At 40.7% G+C, this 15,793-nt stretch overlaps 2 protein-coding genes across 2 annotated transcripts; both read right to left on the reverse strand.

Moving 5' to 3' along the window:
* Positions 1–24: 24 nt before the first annotated feature.
* On the reverse strand, positions 25–1,329 carry LOC102235431 (DNA damage-inducible transcript 4-like protein). The gene is made up of 2 exons (XM_005811122.2): positions 1,064–1,329; positions 25–762 (listed from the first exon to the last, which is right to left on the reverse strand). The coding sequence occupies exons 1-2, from the start codon at positions 1,239–1,241 to the stop codon at positions 329–331; spliced, it is 612 nt and encodes a 203-aa protein (XP_005811179.1). The 5' UTR covers positions 1,242–1,329; the 3' UTR covers positions 25–328.
* A 6,175-nt stretch (positions 1,330–7,504) lies between these two features.
* tmem173 (transmembrane protein 173) lies at positions 7,505–14,956 on the reverse strand. The gene is made up of 7 exons (XM_014473344.2): positions 14,865–14,956; positions 13,507–13,733; positions 12,785–12,977; positions 12,322–12,430; positions 11,206–11,444; positions 9,951–10,137; positions 7,505–8,871 (listed from the first exon to the last, which is right to left on the reverse strand). The coding sequence occupies exons 2-7, from the start codon at positions 13,731–13,733 to the stop codon at positions 8,630–8,632; spliced, it is 1,197 nt and encodes a 398-aa protein (XP_014328830.1). The 5' UTR covers positions 14,865–14,956; the 3' UTR covers positions 7,505–8,629.
* Between the last annotated feature and the right edge of the window lie 837 nt (positions 14,957–15,793).

The following is a 15,793-nucleotide window of genomic DNA, read 5'->3' on the forward strand; positions in this document are numbered from 1 at the left end:
AGCAAAAGAAACAAAATGCCCACATAAAACGTCATATAAATACTTTATTGCACAGTTTAAGTCTCAAATAAAATACAAAAACAGTACACTTCAGTAGTGAGACCAGCCCAGTACTGGATTGAAATTTAAGCAGTCAGACAACTCGCAGTGCAAAATACTGACAATTAGTGAAAAAGCAACAAAAACAAAGTCAGTTTGAGGGCCTGCTCAAAAAGGTTCAGCTTTCTTAATATATAAAATGAACTAGAGTTAATCAAAACAGAAACCTCACAGCGTACACAGCCTTACATTCACTATGGACTGAAATGACTGCAGTTCCTGTCCACCACTAGCTGAACTCGTGGATCACGGGACTTTCAGAGGAGTAGAGCTTCCTCTTCATCAGCCGGTACTCCGGCCTCAGCTTCAGCACTTTTCCAGAATCAAAGATGTGCCAGCCATCCTCCTTGTCCACCTTGAACACCACAGAGAGTTCAAAGGTCGGGGTCACATCTGGGTCCGGAACGATGGTCCCCACAGACTTGAGGCCGTCTTTGCCCTCAACGTACAGCCTGATGGAGGCGCCCCGGAGCCCGCAGGGCTCATCAGCGGAGGAGAGCAGGATGTGGTGCCCGACCCTGGTGATCATGTTGCGGGGCAGCAGCAGCACCTGGCAGCGCAGGACGGACGGCTTGGCTTCCGTCAGACAGCACTCCATCTGCCGGGTCAGGTCCTGATGGAGGAGCTGCTGTTCGTCCTCAACACCACCATCCAAATCTGCGGCTGTGATGAGACAGAGGTCAAAGGTTAGAACCACTTCATTGCATCATCCGGGTCCAGTCCTTTTAACGCTCATTTTACAGGTCAGAACATCACTGACTTTAGTGAAGGGTTGCTAGTTTTCAGCTAGATCAATTTGTCATCCGCCATATTATATAGGTAATTTTATTTAAAAGAAATATCTATAAGCCAACTATTAACGTATGTTTTTATTCATTCAAAAGTGTAGAGAAACGTATTAAAACTCTTAAACTACATATTGCTGCAGATTAACAGCATAACCATATATATAAATGCTACTTACAAGGCCAGCTGCCGTCCCTCTCATCGCAGCTCTCAACGCTTCCCCGCCGGGCCGAACTCGACCCGCGGCCCGGGGAGTTGTGGTGGAAGAAGTACTTTCCTATCATCTCCACCACGCTTTCCTCCTCCGTCAAGACAGACACTCCGTGTCCAAAGGGCATAGCGGCGATATAGACCATCCTGACTGCAGTCCGTCGAGCTCCGGCGTCTCCTCCAGTTGTGTTCTCGGTGTTTCTTCCATGTAGTCAGACGGTTGAAGCGGCTCGCTGCGCCGAGCGCGAGGCTTATATACCGGAGAGGGAGGGGCCTCTTGCATCAGCCCGGGGGGGCGGGGCTTAGCTGGTTGAATCCAGAAGCTTCCTGGTCAAAGGCTCACGCAACCTATCTGCGGATTGCAGCTGAGAGCTGTCACGTAAACCAGGGAAAAGCAACCGCTGCGGAGGATTACGTCAGTCTGAATGCTACAATAGCGTAAAATTTACTTCGTTTACAGGCAGCAAGATATTCTGAACTATATTTAAATAATTTGTGTAATACAGAACTTCCTATCGAGGAATATATAATTCAGGAAATGATACAGAGCGTCTAATAGTTTGTATTTATTTGTGAAGGAAATTCGTCTGGAAACTGAGCCTCGATTTTAATTCAACTCTTCATGGTATTCGGCAAATTTTATACAGATAAGACAAAAAATTTGAAAGCAATATTTCTTATACTGTTTCAGTATTTTAAACAGTTATATTGTCAACTTAAAACATAGCATAGAAAAATAATCTTAATTATTATTATTTTTCTTTTACATCTAAAGTTATACAGGTCAACTCCTACTATAGGTTTTAAATCAAAAGTTTTTAATGAATGACAAAAAAAAAAAACATAATAGAATTTCAAGAGTTTTATTGTATTGCCATCTCATCTGCTTTGCTCTTTTGTGACACCGAAAAACATGTTCAAAAAGTAACATTTAAGATTCTGTTCTTAAAATATAGACTTAAGATTAGGTTTATTTTCAACTGGATGGAAAATCTCTCAATCATGGACTGATTATGATAGTTCAGCTCAGCGGAAATCAGGATTAAAGATATATTCTTCGGGTAAAGTGTGTAATTTCCGTTTTAGCGGCACTATATAGTAGTTCTATATTTTGAGTCAACAAAACTAAGCTCTAACTCTCCTTTGTCATTCATTTAATATTTATTGTTCATTTTTTATGCTTGATGAATGCAGCTGTACTTTTCCCAAATGTGAAACCTTTCGACACGTTAGCCGTGTTGGAAAGATACTAGATGTGACTCACAGATATTGAGCTTTGGAGTGAAATTCATCTCTGTGCGCAGCGTGTTAAGTGTCGAATGAGGAGCTGATCACCACGGTGATTCAGAATCAAACTTCCCCTTCTGCTGTTGACTACTTACTACAATTGCAATGAGTAAGGTAGCTTCTGTAATTCACTAAGGAAGTGTTCATTATGTCAGAATTCAGATGCATCTGAACCAAACTATTATTTTTATGGGAGCGCTAGTTTAGAAAGTTGGACTGCTGAAGAAATTAAATGGAAACTTTGCCTACCAATTCCTTTTGGAGTATGTTGTCAACCCCATTTGCACAGCTTAAGGTTAATAGTTTTGGCTGGGATGGTGATATGGACATACATTTTTTATAGCGATACTTAGCGGCATTAATGTGATAACAATAAAAGTGACTAAGAAGTATTTATTATGTCTTTTTGTAGGAAACTGTATGGCTGTGAGTTCATGACACAGCAATCAAACATAAACACTGCTCTTGAAAAACATTCCCATATTAAACACGATTCTTTAGGAAACCAATCTCATAATTAAGTCTGATTTGTATCACTAAACTGCACACACTACATATTTTCAACGTTATTGATGCTCTCATTGGACAAACAGTGGAGGAAGTAGTAAATAATAACAATCCAAAGAACACGGAGCATTTTTTCCTTTAAAACATCATTATTTGGAATTCATTGTGACAACAATAAATCAAATTCTCTATCACAATAAGAAATATATCGCGATAAATGATAAATGATACAATACCCATTGTACTGTATCGAGAGTGTCTGCAAACAGCAGCTTTAAAGTCTCGTCACCACAGTTTTTTTTATGTCTGAACTTTGACTAGGTCATTCTAACACGTGAATATGCTTTGATCATTTTATTGTAGCACTTGCTGAACGTTCAGGGTCATTGTCCTGCTGGAAACTGAACCGTCGCCCCAGTTTTTCTTGCTAGGTTACGTTGCACCTGCATCCACTTTTCATTAACTAGAAAGAAAAGAAGAAGAATCGTCTCCACTGCGAGATGGTGCCACCACCATGTTTCCCCAGGATGATATTTTCATCAAAATGTGAAGTGTTAGGCCGCACTATCGGGCTCCCCCTTGATTAAATCACACACAGGCGAATATGCTTTGTAAATATGGGAATTTAAAAAGGTAATTGGTTGAACTGAATCGAATGAAATCGGAGTTCTGTTCTCGGCTTAACAGAGCGATGAAACGTAGAATAAAATAAATGCTATGAATACTTTTGAACTACACGTTGTACCTTTAAACTGTCCGTTTTTTTAACTCCAGAAATCTTGAATGATTTGTGAATGTGTGTCCTCGGTAAGCCCAGCTGCTTCGTGTGAATCCAGGTGATTTAAAGCTTTAAACCTTCGAGCGTTATCTCGTGTTTGTGTGTAGACTACAGGTGAAGCGAACCCTGCAGTTACTCACAGCCAGGTGACTAAGACTCAGTCTGACTCACGACGGCGTAGACCGTCACTCACACACCTGGTGAAAGACCAGCGGCAGCGTGAACAAGAACTGTTGGGTTTTTTTAAACTTTCTATTTTTCCCGATCCATGAAGTCATCACCAGAGTCACGTAGAATGACCAGGTGAGCGAGGAGTCGTCTGCAGACTCCAAGTCGGGTTTTTAAACAGAAAACATTCCACTTTTTAACTTTATTTATGCTAACAGACCCTCTGTAGCACTGAAAACTGACCTATTGGGAATATAGTGTGTTTTTGAGGGTGAAACTGACATCTGAGAACAAGTTTGCTCTTGTCTGAAATAGAAATATGTGAAACTAGTTCAACATAAGTCAAACAAATGGAAACAAGGTCCTTCCTTTAAGGTCCAAAGTTCGCTGTGCTGGCGTGACTTGAAGGGGGAGGACGTCTTTCTCAGGTTATTCTCGTTCACCTGAGTCACCCTCCCCAGAAATGCCCTGGCTGTGACGCCACGGCAGGCGGCCAATCACAGCCAGAGCTGCTGCAGTCTGACAGAGAGAGAGAGAGAGAGAGAGAGAGAGAGAGAGAGAGAGAGAGAGAGAGAGAGAGAGAGAGAGAGAGAGAGAGAGAGAGAGACGGAGCACCAAGGAGGAAGTGTCTTTCTGAGGAAGTGTAGGGGAATTACAGAGTGTGGTCACGCCACCAGTACACAGCAGAATTTGGGAGTATTTCCTGGATATTAAAATCATCCAAAGTTTTAGCAGCCAAGAGTTAGAGAACGAACATAGAACGAAATAGAGCCGAGTAACATCCTTGTTAAATTGTTACTTCATGATGATCGGATGTTTTCAGTGTTGACACATCCGGTCTGTGGACAGGTCAGTCTAGCGCATGGATGCCCTTACAACACAGTCACACTGTTTGATACGCTGACAACTAAACTAGAAAACTAATGTTGTGAGATGTTTTTTTTTTGTAGATTCAATATCTACTATACGGAAGAGGATTAGGGCCACCGAAAAAATAAAAATAATAATTCTGACTTTAAAGTCAGAATTCTGAGATTAAAGTCAGAATTCTGACTTTAAAGTCAGAATTATTATTTTTATTTTTTCCAGTGGCCCTAATCCTCTTCCGTACTACTAAGCCAAAAATACAAACAAAATCAGTTTCTTTTTTTTCATTTTGAAACAGCAACAACACAAATATGTTGGGTTTTTTTATACACAGATGGTGTAAAAATCAGTATCTGCATGTTTGCTTTGGTTCTGGTCAAGTCAAGTTTATGTGTGTAGGACATCTTAGCAACAAGAATGCAGTTCGAAATGCTTTACATCGTTAAAACATCAGACAGTCACCAATGGTGAAAGAAGCAATAAACATTACATTTTGTTAAATGCCTTCATCAAAATCGTTATGCTCATTAAATATATTGATAGATGATCCAGTTAATACTAATGAAAGGCAACTAAAGACAGGTGGGTTTATAGCACTGATTTCAATGAAATCTGTTTCCATTGACCATATAATTGCGCAAACTGGAATTCCGAAAATAAATTATGGAAACATGACAATTTAGAAAAAAACCAACTCGTTTTTCGCAAAAACAAAAATTGCATCATGGGATTTGTCGGCTGTGTGTAAATGTGTGTATTTCACTAAACCGCGATGGGAACACTTGTCACACGAGTCACATGGTCAACGACCGGATGTTACTGCAGATGAAAACGACAAAGAAGACGACACCAGGACGCGTGGCATGATTTTAATGAACAAACTTATTCACGTGTGATTTTCATTTTGTTTCGCAGTTAATGGAAATGCCATAATTGTGTTTTTTTTTTTCAACATTTCAGAATATCGACAAGTCTTCACGTACGTTTGTAATGGGAACACTGTTACTGTTTCGGGTGTTTTTTCTGTTTTCCGAAAGTCTGTTCCAGATTTGTGGTGCGTAGAAGCTGAATGCCGCTTCTCCGTGTTTGGTTCTGGTTCTGTGGATGCAGAGCAGAGCCAGAGGACCTCAGTGCCGTGGTCTGGAAGATTGATACAACAGCAGAACCGACACGGAACCTGACACGGAAGCCATGCCGGGGAGAATCAGCTGTGAAGGTAGAGAGATTGTGTTGTTTAGAAGGAACCAGAGGGTGAAAGGCTGTTTGGATCAGGAAGGGAACGATAGGAGGTGCAGTGATTACCTTCCAGATTTTCTTTTCGTTGTGTTGAATATTGACTTGAGTTAAACATAAGTTAAATTTCAGATGTTATTTCAACATTTACAGCCTGTTCTCAGTTGGAAGACTCGTCTTCTGAAGCTCATGTCTGGCGGTGGTGACTTTCAATTTTGATTGTTTGGACTGACGAGTCGATCAAACGACATGGGGACTGAACTTATGCAGCGTCTTTCCGCTCCTACTGGCCACTCAAAGCACTTTACATTAGAGCTCACATTTATACCAATATGCAAATCAGTAGGCAACGTGGGGTTAAATGCCTTGAGACACATGGACATGTGACAGGAGGAAGTAAGCCTGAAACCTTCAGAGTACGACTATATGAGTCACAGTCATCAGGTGAACAGATCGAAATGTTGTCTTACAACTGAATCCACTCCTCCCATTCTAAAATTGTAATTTCATGTGTAAAGACGTTCATATTTATTGGCTGAACTTGGCATCTTCTTCACAGATTCTTTGTCTAAAATCTCAAGCTGAAGGCAAATGAGAATTTAAAAAATACCTTAGGGAGATAAAAGCTGGTGTTTTTGTAGATTTAGATTTTTTTCTTTTCTTCACGGCTTGCAGATGATTGCGTTCTGCCTTTGTTATTAATCTGAGGAGTGTAAACACTGGCCCACTGACCTGGTTGTGACCGTCCGTCATCAGCAGTGCTGGCTGTGTCAGCTGCTGGTGCTGCTGGTGTTGCTGGTGAACAGGTCTGACCTGCCTGCTGTAGTCTCACATGACTGCAGCCACGAGGGCCTTGCTGTTGTTTTTGTTTTTTTAATTATTATTCTTATTTGATTAAAGCACGCTAAGATCATCAGCATGACCAGGTCAAGTTTTATGCTATCATGTTAATTCTCATATATAAAGATGTGTGTGGGTGGGTGTGTGTGTGTGTGTGTGTGTTAAGTTAGAATGTCTGTACTGGGACGTTAACTCAGGCCTATCTGGGAAACCGAATACATTTTTCTGTGTTTTGGCCTTTTATCCAAGCAAATGCTTTTTAACGTCACTAAAAAGGATTCATTATATTTTAAAAAAACTCCGACCGAAGTCGAGATTTGACAAAACCCAGTATGTGTGTTTGCGTGTGAACATGGGAAAACAGATTTAGGTCCCGGGCATTACAGTCTCCGCCAAATAACGAGCCAATACATTTCGTTTAACATGACTCCCAATCGACATTGTCTCGTGTTTTATTAGCTTTACATTTTAGCAAGCTGTTTAAAAGTAGTTCAGTTTGTATATCTGTTCACACATAAATGAATCTCCTGACGCCATGTTCAATGGGCTGTTTGCACGTCAGCTTCCGCGTTCGGGGGAAAAGGGTCTCGGTCGTTTCCGGGGTGCCCAAAGTCGGTCCTGGAGGGCCGGTCTTGGTCCGTTTGGCGAGGCGTGAACGCGCAATCGAACTCTGATGCGGAGCAAAACTCTGGTCGGCCTAAAAATTTTGTGCAGCGTTCAACTGCAATTCAAGAAGCACAGGAGGTGGAAGGAGATGGAGACTTTTTGTATTTTTAGTTGGGGCAAAAATATTACAGGCAAGTTCAAATCTTACAGTTGAAAAATGTTCAGTACAAGAAAGTATTTGTTTTTTAATAACCACACTTTTTACATTTTCTTTAATTTCATTTAGACAGGATCACATTTACCCCATAACTTCTCCTCAAAAGTGAACTTTGGTGCACCAAAATCTGCTCTTTATTCATTTATTAAAACCGACTAAATAAGATTTCTTTGAAAGAACGAGTTTACACAAACAAAAGATATATTTTTTCACTTCTTCAAGTAAAATGTTCCAGTTTTCACAACATGACTGGTTTTCTGAATACAGGTTGCAGAATAATTGTTTTTTTTTTTGCTGTAAGAAATACAGAGATTTGTTTTCTTTTTCTGTTGATCATTTATACATTTATACACCTGTAAACTTTGTCCAAATTCTAACCTACGTTTGAATAAAATAAGTTACAGAAAAAAACCACAACGCCTAAAAGTCTTGCGTTTGGTGATGTATCAAGCTTAAATAATCAAGTATCGGTATCAGTATTGGCAATACTGGCTCAGGTTTGACTTCGTACTGGATCAATACCAAAATATTGCGTGTAGCACGCCTCTAGCACAGAGCATGTTCAACAGGATTAATAATACATTTGAAAATAATAGTTTTAGTGATGAGAGGCCAACACTAAAATGCACCTAAATAAATATGATTCATCTCTGTGGGATGAATCATACGGACAGAGGAAGTTAGTTTTATTCTTTGGACCCAAGTGAAGCGAGTTCTGCAGTAAACGGAGGGTCCATGATGCTGTGGGCTTGCTTTAATTGATTTAACACATTTTGGGGGGGAAATAAAGAAAGACACAGTAAACAGCTTCGCCGATTCAAAGTCTGTTTGTTTTAAGATCCAGATTATGAATTTCGTAAGCAGGAAACTCACGCAACAGCAACACAAGACAGGTTGATAATGACAAGTCAGACTGCTTTAAGCTCTCCAATGAGTGTTGACCGAAATCCAGGAACTAGTCTGTGGGGAAAGGCAGTGCAGTGGTGTGTGTGTGTGTGTGTGTGTGTGTTCCTCAGTCCGTGGGCTTCAGTTTAAGTTGCTCTGAAGCTGTCTGTGTCCTCGACGGGCCCTCTCAGAGGCTGAGGCCTGTCTAGGCTGATCATCAGCGTGGGCTCTCGGCTCATTGGTTCAGAGTTGTGCCAGTCCTCCACCTCCACGGGTTTGTTGGTCTCCTGCTGCGGCGCTCCGTTCAGACAGAACTCCTCTTTGTTCTGCTGCTCCAGATGCCGCAGGATAGTGTTGGACAAGAAGTTAGGGTCGTCCTCGTGCTCATCTACAGGAGGAAGATGCATTTCAACCTTTGTTTTAGGGTTTCAAACTACTCTATTTCACTCAGTAACGTCATGTGATTTCTATTGTCGCTGTTGGTTTCTGAGATTCTGAAGAAGCTTTGAGAAAATGTTTCCCCTCATAATTCCATCTCAGAAAAGAAGTAATATTGATTCTCACATTTTCCAAACATGATTCTGGGGTTGCAGGGATTAGATCAGAGTATTTCTCATGTTTGCATTTCTCAAATCCCCCTTGGCATTTGCAAAACAGGAAACGCATTTCTCAAAACAATTTGTACAAACACCAAAACACCATTTCTCAAAATCCTTAGTTCATCTCTCAAAAGTAAATATCTGTGTCAGTGAACATGTCAGTGTCTCAGAATGGCAAGTCCTGGTTTCATTGCGTTCGGATATGACACATTGATTAGTCATGTTGTCGATATTACAATGTACCCCAGGGGGATGGATGTTCTCTCTTAAACTATGTATGGCTAAAGTTTTGATGACAGGAAATGTAAATTGTTATTATGGGTGATCAATGGCAGGAGACTGGACGAAATTCATGCTTATGCTTATGCATCACAACCTCACTCCTTTTCCTCTTCTTCTTCTCTGGCTGCTGACCGCGTCCAAGTCCTTGTCCTTCCATTGTCAGAAATGTGTTGTACTCTGGCGATATACACTATATACTTGCTAGTGGATGGCTAACGAGATGCACTTTCAACCTATTTCAGAAAATCGGTCGATCTAATGCTTCACACACTGACACATTATGACAACTTGTTCAAGTATTCTGCATGTTAAGACTTATTCGACAAACTTTTGCTTAAATGTGGATGTTGAGACAATTCAACAGAGACCCGTTTAATACTCATCTCAATCAACTTGAGTAAAACCAATTGAAAATGTAGAAAAAAAGCAGATGATTGTACATAACCACTTGCACAGGAATATAAAACTGCTTTTTTTTTTTAATGTTCAATGGCTTGACGATTGAACAAGTAGTTTTGAGACTTTCAGTTCTGTTGTGAGAAATGCCCCAAAGCGACTGAGAAAAACTGTAGAGCCAGTTTGGTACCTTTGATCAGGATGAGTCTGTAGCGGTTGCGGCACTCCAGAGACTGGTCCAGGACGTCCCTCAGGGTCCGGTAGAAGAGAAGGACCTGCTGCCTGCGCTCAGACGCCCCAAAACCTGCGCTTCTCTCCTGGGACATGCGGTACAGAGTCAACAGAGGGGTCGCATACTCCACAGCGCAGTCATGGGCCTGGTTACACACAGACAAAAGGCAGGGTTTTAATTACATCACAGCACAATATTAATAACGTACATTATTTTTCTGAAATGTTACTCCAAGTCCTCAAGTTCAGAAACATGAATAAAGACGGGCACTAAGATGGAAACATGTTTCATAGATTATTTTTGCGGTATAATGAGTGTAATTATTCAATTATTCAGATGACGCTGTTATGGTGCCTCAAGTTCCTTGTGGGTGAATTTTTATGTTTGGCCACAAGGTGGCGGTAATGCAGGGGAGGAAAACAAGCTGCCAGAAGAGTTTCAATGCCACTACTTTTGATTTTGAAGGCATATTTTGTCATTATTGCGGCATTTTGCTAATAGAAATAACTTTGATTGTAACTGGGCTAAAACAGGAGAAGCTTTGTCTGATTCCACTTCATACAATAAGACAAAAAACATGTACGTTTGATTTTATTCCACCTACTCGTTGACGATGAAGTCCTTCTCATATTCTGTGAAACTTTTAAGCTTCAGGAAGAATAACAAAAGAAAAACAAATAGAATGTTTACTTATTTTAGATTATACTAGTAAAAGTCTGAAGTGACTACACTCTCTTATACTTCTGGTGTAATTTAACCTATGATGATAGTCAATTATCAGAGCACAAAAGCTAAAAACAACTATTTTTAATTTTGTTATACTTTCTTATGTCCTAGTTTTTAAAATAAAAATGAAATTATCAGCTGGTCGAAGCTTCACACTAAAACTCCGGAAACATTGGAAACCAGCCACATAATTCTGACTGATAAATCTGTTATGAATTTGATTTAAACCTTTAAATACTAATGTTTTCATTTGCTTTGAAGAAATTGTTGCTTTTCCATCCAGACAAGCCCTCAAATTTGAGTATTTGCCAAATATCCAACAGGTTTTCTAGAACCTGTTGGAGTGAATAAAGTTCACATTACAAATGGCACCGTATTGGAAAAGGTGCCATTTGTGGCTAAAACCCAGTCATGTTAATCGCAGCACAAACACTCAGCAGACTCAGAACACCTGTGAAGGAGCTGTGTTTTCTTTACGTTCACCTACCTTCCCGCGCTTGTCCTTCACCCTGTAGACGCTGTGCTTGTAGACGCGGCCCCGGACCCCGGCCCTGTCCAGCTCGCTGTTCGGGAGGCTGTCGTAGAACTGGATGTTGCCGTCTTCGTCCTCCAGCTTGTGCGATATGTTGGCGTTAAGTGGAATGAGGATGAGGAGCTTCTGGGAGCCGCGACCCCAGAAGCTGTCGCGATGAGAGCCGCGAAAAGAATCGATGGACTTCTCCAAACCTGCACGGATCCATACAGACTCTCTTAGAGCTAACCTTGTACAAGTATTTATAAACCCCCCACTGAACTGTTATGGTACCGCCACAAACATCACTGTGTTTTATTCAGGTTCTAGAAAACCTGTTGGAGTGAACAAAAACGTACAGTTTCAACTGCAGTGAAAGATATTTCTACAATATTGTGCCGTTACCCGTCAGTTTCGTGACATGTCCCGGTAATATGCTGTAGTAATGTTCACTTTGCTGACATCTAGTGGCAGAAGTAGGTACTGCATTCAAGAGTCTGCCATTATTATTGAAAGCATGGTTTTCTCTCAGCAACACTCCAACCTCTTCAAGTTGGAGATGATATTTGAAAGCATTGTTGGTATGTAACCAAAATTTGCAGTTAATATTTCTGTTTATTAAAAGTAATTCAGCTAATTAGGAGACAGCGTTTATTTTACAGGAACTTTTACAAGTTTGAGCTGCAATATTTTCTCCAGAGCAAATTTATTGTAGATTCAAGTGCTGTATTAATGAAAGTTTATATGTTCACTTCTCAGTTTTACCCTAATTCAATTGGCATTAGTTAAGAGAACACAGCTGGTGTGGTCATTTTGGAGAGGAGCTTTTCTGAATGTCGAGTCCAACAAGGCAATGAAAGATGAGGACAGGACAGACATATTGACTCAACAGGTTAAAAACAAATGCATACTACACTTCCCAAATTGTTTTTTTTTTTATAGTATTTGGAAAATCATGAACCCTTCTATTTCTGATTCATAAATATTCACTGCTATGAAGCTAAATAAAAATAGAAGACCCTGAAGTTTGTGGCTGTAACATGAAACGATGTGGAAAAGTATGCTAGCGTGTATTTGTGCTCCGCTACTGACTTGGGAGCACCAACTGCAGGTAACCGAGGTAGAAGGACCAGGCCAGGCCGTGCGCCACGTTCATCTTCCTCTCCTCGCAGATGTCCGACACCTCCACCTCCGACGGACCCTGCACAGCCACACACACGGACCTCAGCTCAGGAGACAGCGGAGTCCTTCCGAAATATTCGGAGCAAACTAAAAAGGCCATTTAAGGACCTTCTTTTCTGAGTAGCAAGAAAGTTGTTTTTACAATCAGCTAGAAGGCAAAGAACAGACACATCTGACCTCACAATGAGTCTAAGGAACAAATAAGCAGAGCCCGTTCTTGGTAAAGTGTAGAGTCAACTGTTAGTTGCCTGGAGCAACCAGTGGTTGGCTCTGAACGTAGGGTTTAGGCACATTTTAGTCTTTTTGAATGACAACAAAGAAGAAGCAGAAAAACTCCTACTGTGTGTGCGTGTGTGTGGAGTCTGTATCTCACCAGGACTCCCAGGCATTTGAAGAGCGCGTAAAGCACAGGGACCAGAACAACAAGCTCCCAGCTTTGGCCTTTGTGCATCAGAGAGTGCCTGGTGAGGTACAGCAGGAGGGCGGCCATTGCTGCCGCCAGCAGAGTCTTGGGCCCCAATCCACAGGCTGGCAGGACGTGGCCGAGCAGCGACCGACCTCGGTACCTGAAAAACGTCAAGAAGGAAAGCACGAAGAACGAAGTCACAGGTCCAAACAGACACATGTACTATGGTAGCACAATTTAAATCCTCCAACAGGACAAGTCGGGGACAGATGGGACCAATATCAACTTTTCTACATGTAAAATGTTACATTACAGCAAACTAACATCACTCTGAAAACGCCATCCTGGAATGGAAGTGGAACATGCTGCGTGGTTATTGTTTTCAGTAGAGACAGGGAAGCTAGTCAGAGTTGATGGCAACATGGATGAGCTTAACACACGACAATAATGGGGACACAACTTGCTAGAGGTTACAAAAGACTTGATAATGAGACTTTTATCTGCTTACTGGACTCAATGCTTAATAGCAATGCAATTAGGCTTGTTAGGTTTCTCTATGATCTGACCTCAAAGTACAAAAGTAATATTGAAATATCTAAAGTGTCTAATAACTGACAGCCATGAGAGGAAGTCTTTGTCACAACGCCAAACCGAGCTGAAAGTTAGTGAAGACATCAAGACATGCTAACCTTGTGTTTGAATGGTGCAGCAGCTCCTCAAGCAGCAGATAGAGTCCATGCAGCAGGGGCCCAAGAGTCACTATGAGTGTTGCTAAAGCTACCAGGTGAATTAGCCTACCAGGAGACAGAAGCAGGAGTCCCCCGGTTGCTATGGCAGCCACCAATGCGCCACAAACTTTTGGTAAACTTCCACGAGGTGACGGGATGAGAGCGTCCTCATCTCTAAGGCAATGCATCTGTCCGAAGATTAAAAAAGAAAGTCTGTGAGCTCAGTGAGGTACGCTAAAAAAACCCAGCAGAACTTACCAAGTATTTTTGTCTAGTTTTTTAGTGCAAATATCTAACCAACTTAATGAACTTGTCTTGAGTATAGATAAGGGACTAGTTTATGTGTATTGATGAAAAATACTCACTTATAGAGGCAGTATTATTTTTTCCAGGCACATAGTTCCATTTTATAGAACCATCAAATAAGTTTAACTTCAGTTGTTATAAAAACACAGAAGCTTGATGACTGCCGGAGCTTTGTCGTTGTAGGCGGAGCTAGGTCCACACAGGTGTTTTGCACAGCTGAATGGTTGTCATGGGAGATGAAAGGAAAAAGGCAACACTCCAGGTATGTTTTTGATGTGGGAATAGCATTATAACATGATGCAAAGCTCCAAAAAGTAAATTTTACATCACACTGCCCCTGTAAAACAACCTTATACATCTTGCTAAAAAGTCACTTGTAAGTTAGTTTTGTCTTATTTCAAGTCTTATAAGATATTTAAAGCAAATTGTTTTGAATTTTGTGTTTTCATAATCTGAAATCTGGTCAGACACCACAGTTTGCGTCTTTCCTCAAAAGGATGGTGGTTTCTCTTTCAGCTAATAATAGAGCTCCGGGTGCAGAGGAGCTTGCAAAACAAATGTGGCGAGGCGTGCAGTGAAATTGAAAGCTTGTTATGTTTGCAAATCAGACATTTGCCATTTGTGCTGCTGATTTAAATATCTAATCCAAGTTTTCAGCCTGCAGCTCTTTGAGAATCAACCTTGGCTGTTGGAAAATGTTCTGAAAAGATTTCAGGCTGTTTTTCAGAGTCCGCTAAAGAAATGGGAACAAATTGTGACTGACTGACATTCTGTGAAAATAAAATACGCAAAGAATTGACTTAACCTGTTTTTCTTGTTCTGTGAACACAATATGATGGTCAGAGCTTAAAGCGGTGGATTAGAAAAGCGGAGCTATCAAAACCGCTGACCTGAGGGGTGGTCAAAATCTCTGTGTTCATAAAATGCAGCAGAGGAAGAACTACAAAGTCAGCACTAAACAAAAATATGTTGTTAAACCAGAGAAAGAGAAATAATTGAATGCAGGGACTCACCTTGGTCTCTCTGGTTGCTCTGACTGAAAGACTGGAGTGACTTCTGTACTGCAATGAGCCTCTTCTGCCTCTGCCCGTCTGAGTCCGCCTCCTTCAGCCACTTTCAGTTTCTTCTAAGCATCTTCATTTGTGTTTCTGTGTAATAAGTGGGTTGGCCCAGGTTGGTTTACACAGAGATCAGGTCAGACCTTGTTGGAACGCTGATCGTAATCAGCCTGAGTCATGGTAAGGGACGGAGATAAAACACTAGATCTTATGGTGGCTTAAAGATCACAAGTGCCCAGCATATGTTTCACACTAGTGTTATACAGTTTTGTGGTTTTCATTATAGTTTAGCATGATTTCATTCAGTTGGCTTTTAAATTAGTTTTTAAAGTGTGTTTGTTAGTTATTAGTTTAACAGTGTTTAGTTTCATTTTCAGTTTTTCTCAGTTACGGTGCTAGTTTCAGTTTTGTCATACTTTTTAATTTTTGGTGCAGAAGTCAAAAAGTTTAAAGTATTGTGATTATGTTTACATCGATTGTGTAATAAATACTCAACAAAAAATAAAATAAAATAAAAATGTTTGAAATTATTGCTGAACAAAGAAGTGACTCTGGCGCACCAACTTTACTGTCGCCATTTTAGCTTAAGTGCCGCATGTGTGGAGTGCCGTAATTTGCCGACAGCTGACGTAAACTTCTCATCAGTTCGGAAGACGGATAAATATCATTCATAAACACGTAAGCTAAGGATATTATATCTGTAATTTCAGTATTTTTAGTTGGTTTTATAAACGCATGATAGCTCCAGGTGGTTATAGTTTAATTACCGTTTTTATTTCAGATAACGGAAATGTTTTCTCAATTTCAGTTTTTATTATGTCGTTAGTTTTAGGTAGATGTGATAACATGGATTCACTCTCCCTGAGCCTACACTTTAGAAGGAA

Source organism: Xiphophorus maculatus, chromosome 23 (genome assembly GCF_002775205.1).
Source record: "Xiphophorus maculatus strain JP 163 A chromosome 23, X_maculatus-5.0-male, whole genome shotgun sequence".
Taxonomy (NCBI): domain Eukaryota; kingdom Metazoa; phylum Chordata; class Actinopteri; order Cyprinodontiformes; family Poeciliidae; genus Xiphophorus; species Xiphophorus maculatus.

Bases quoted from the DNA above. Each gene is read 5' to 3' on its own strand.
- LOC102235431 (XM_005811122.2), bottom strand. From the start codon at position 1,241: ATGGTCTATATCGCCGCTATGCCCTTTGGACACGGAGTGTCTGTCTTG. The intron at 763-1,063 runs GTAAGTAGCATT...GTCTCATCACAG, and splicing joins GAGGGACGGCAGCTGGCCTT to CCGCAGATTTGGATGGTGGT.
- tmem173 (XM_014473344.2), bottom strand. From the start codon at position 13,733: ATGCATTGCCTTAGAGATGAGGACGCTCTCATCCCGTCACCTCGTGGA. The intron at 12,431-12,784 runs GTGAGATACAGA...GTGGCTGTGCAG, and splicing joins TCAAATGCCTGGGAGTCCTG to GGTCCGTCGGAGGTGGAGGT. The intron at 10,138-11,205 runs GTAGGTGAACGT...GTGTGTAACCAG, and splicing joins TGAAGGACAAGCGCGGGAAG to GCCCATGACTGCGCTGTGGA.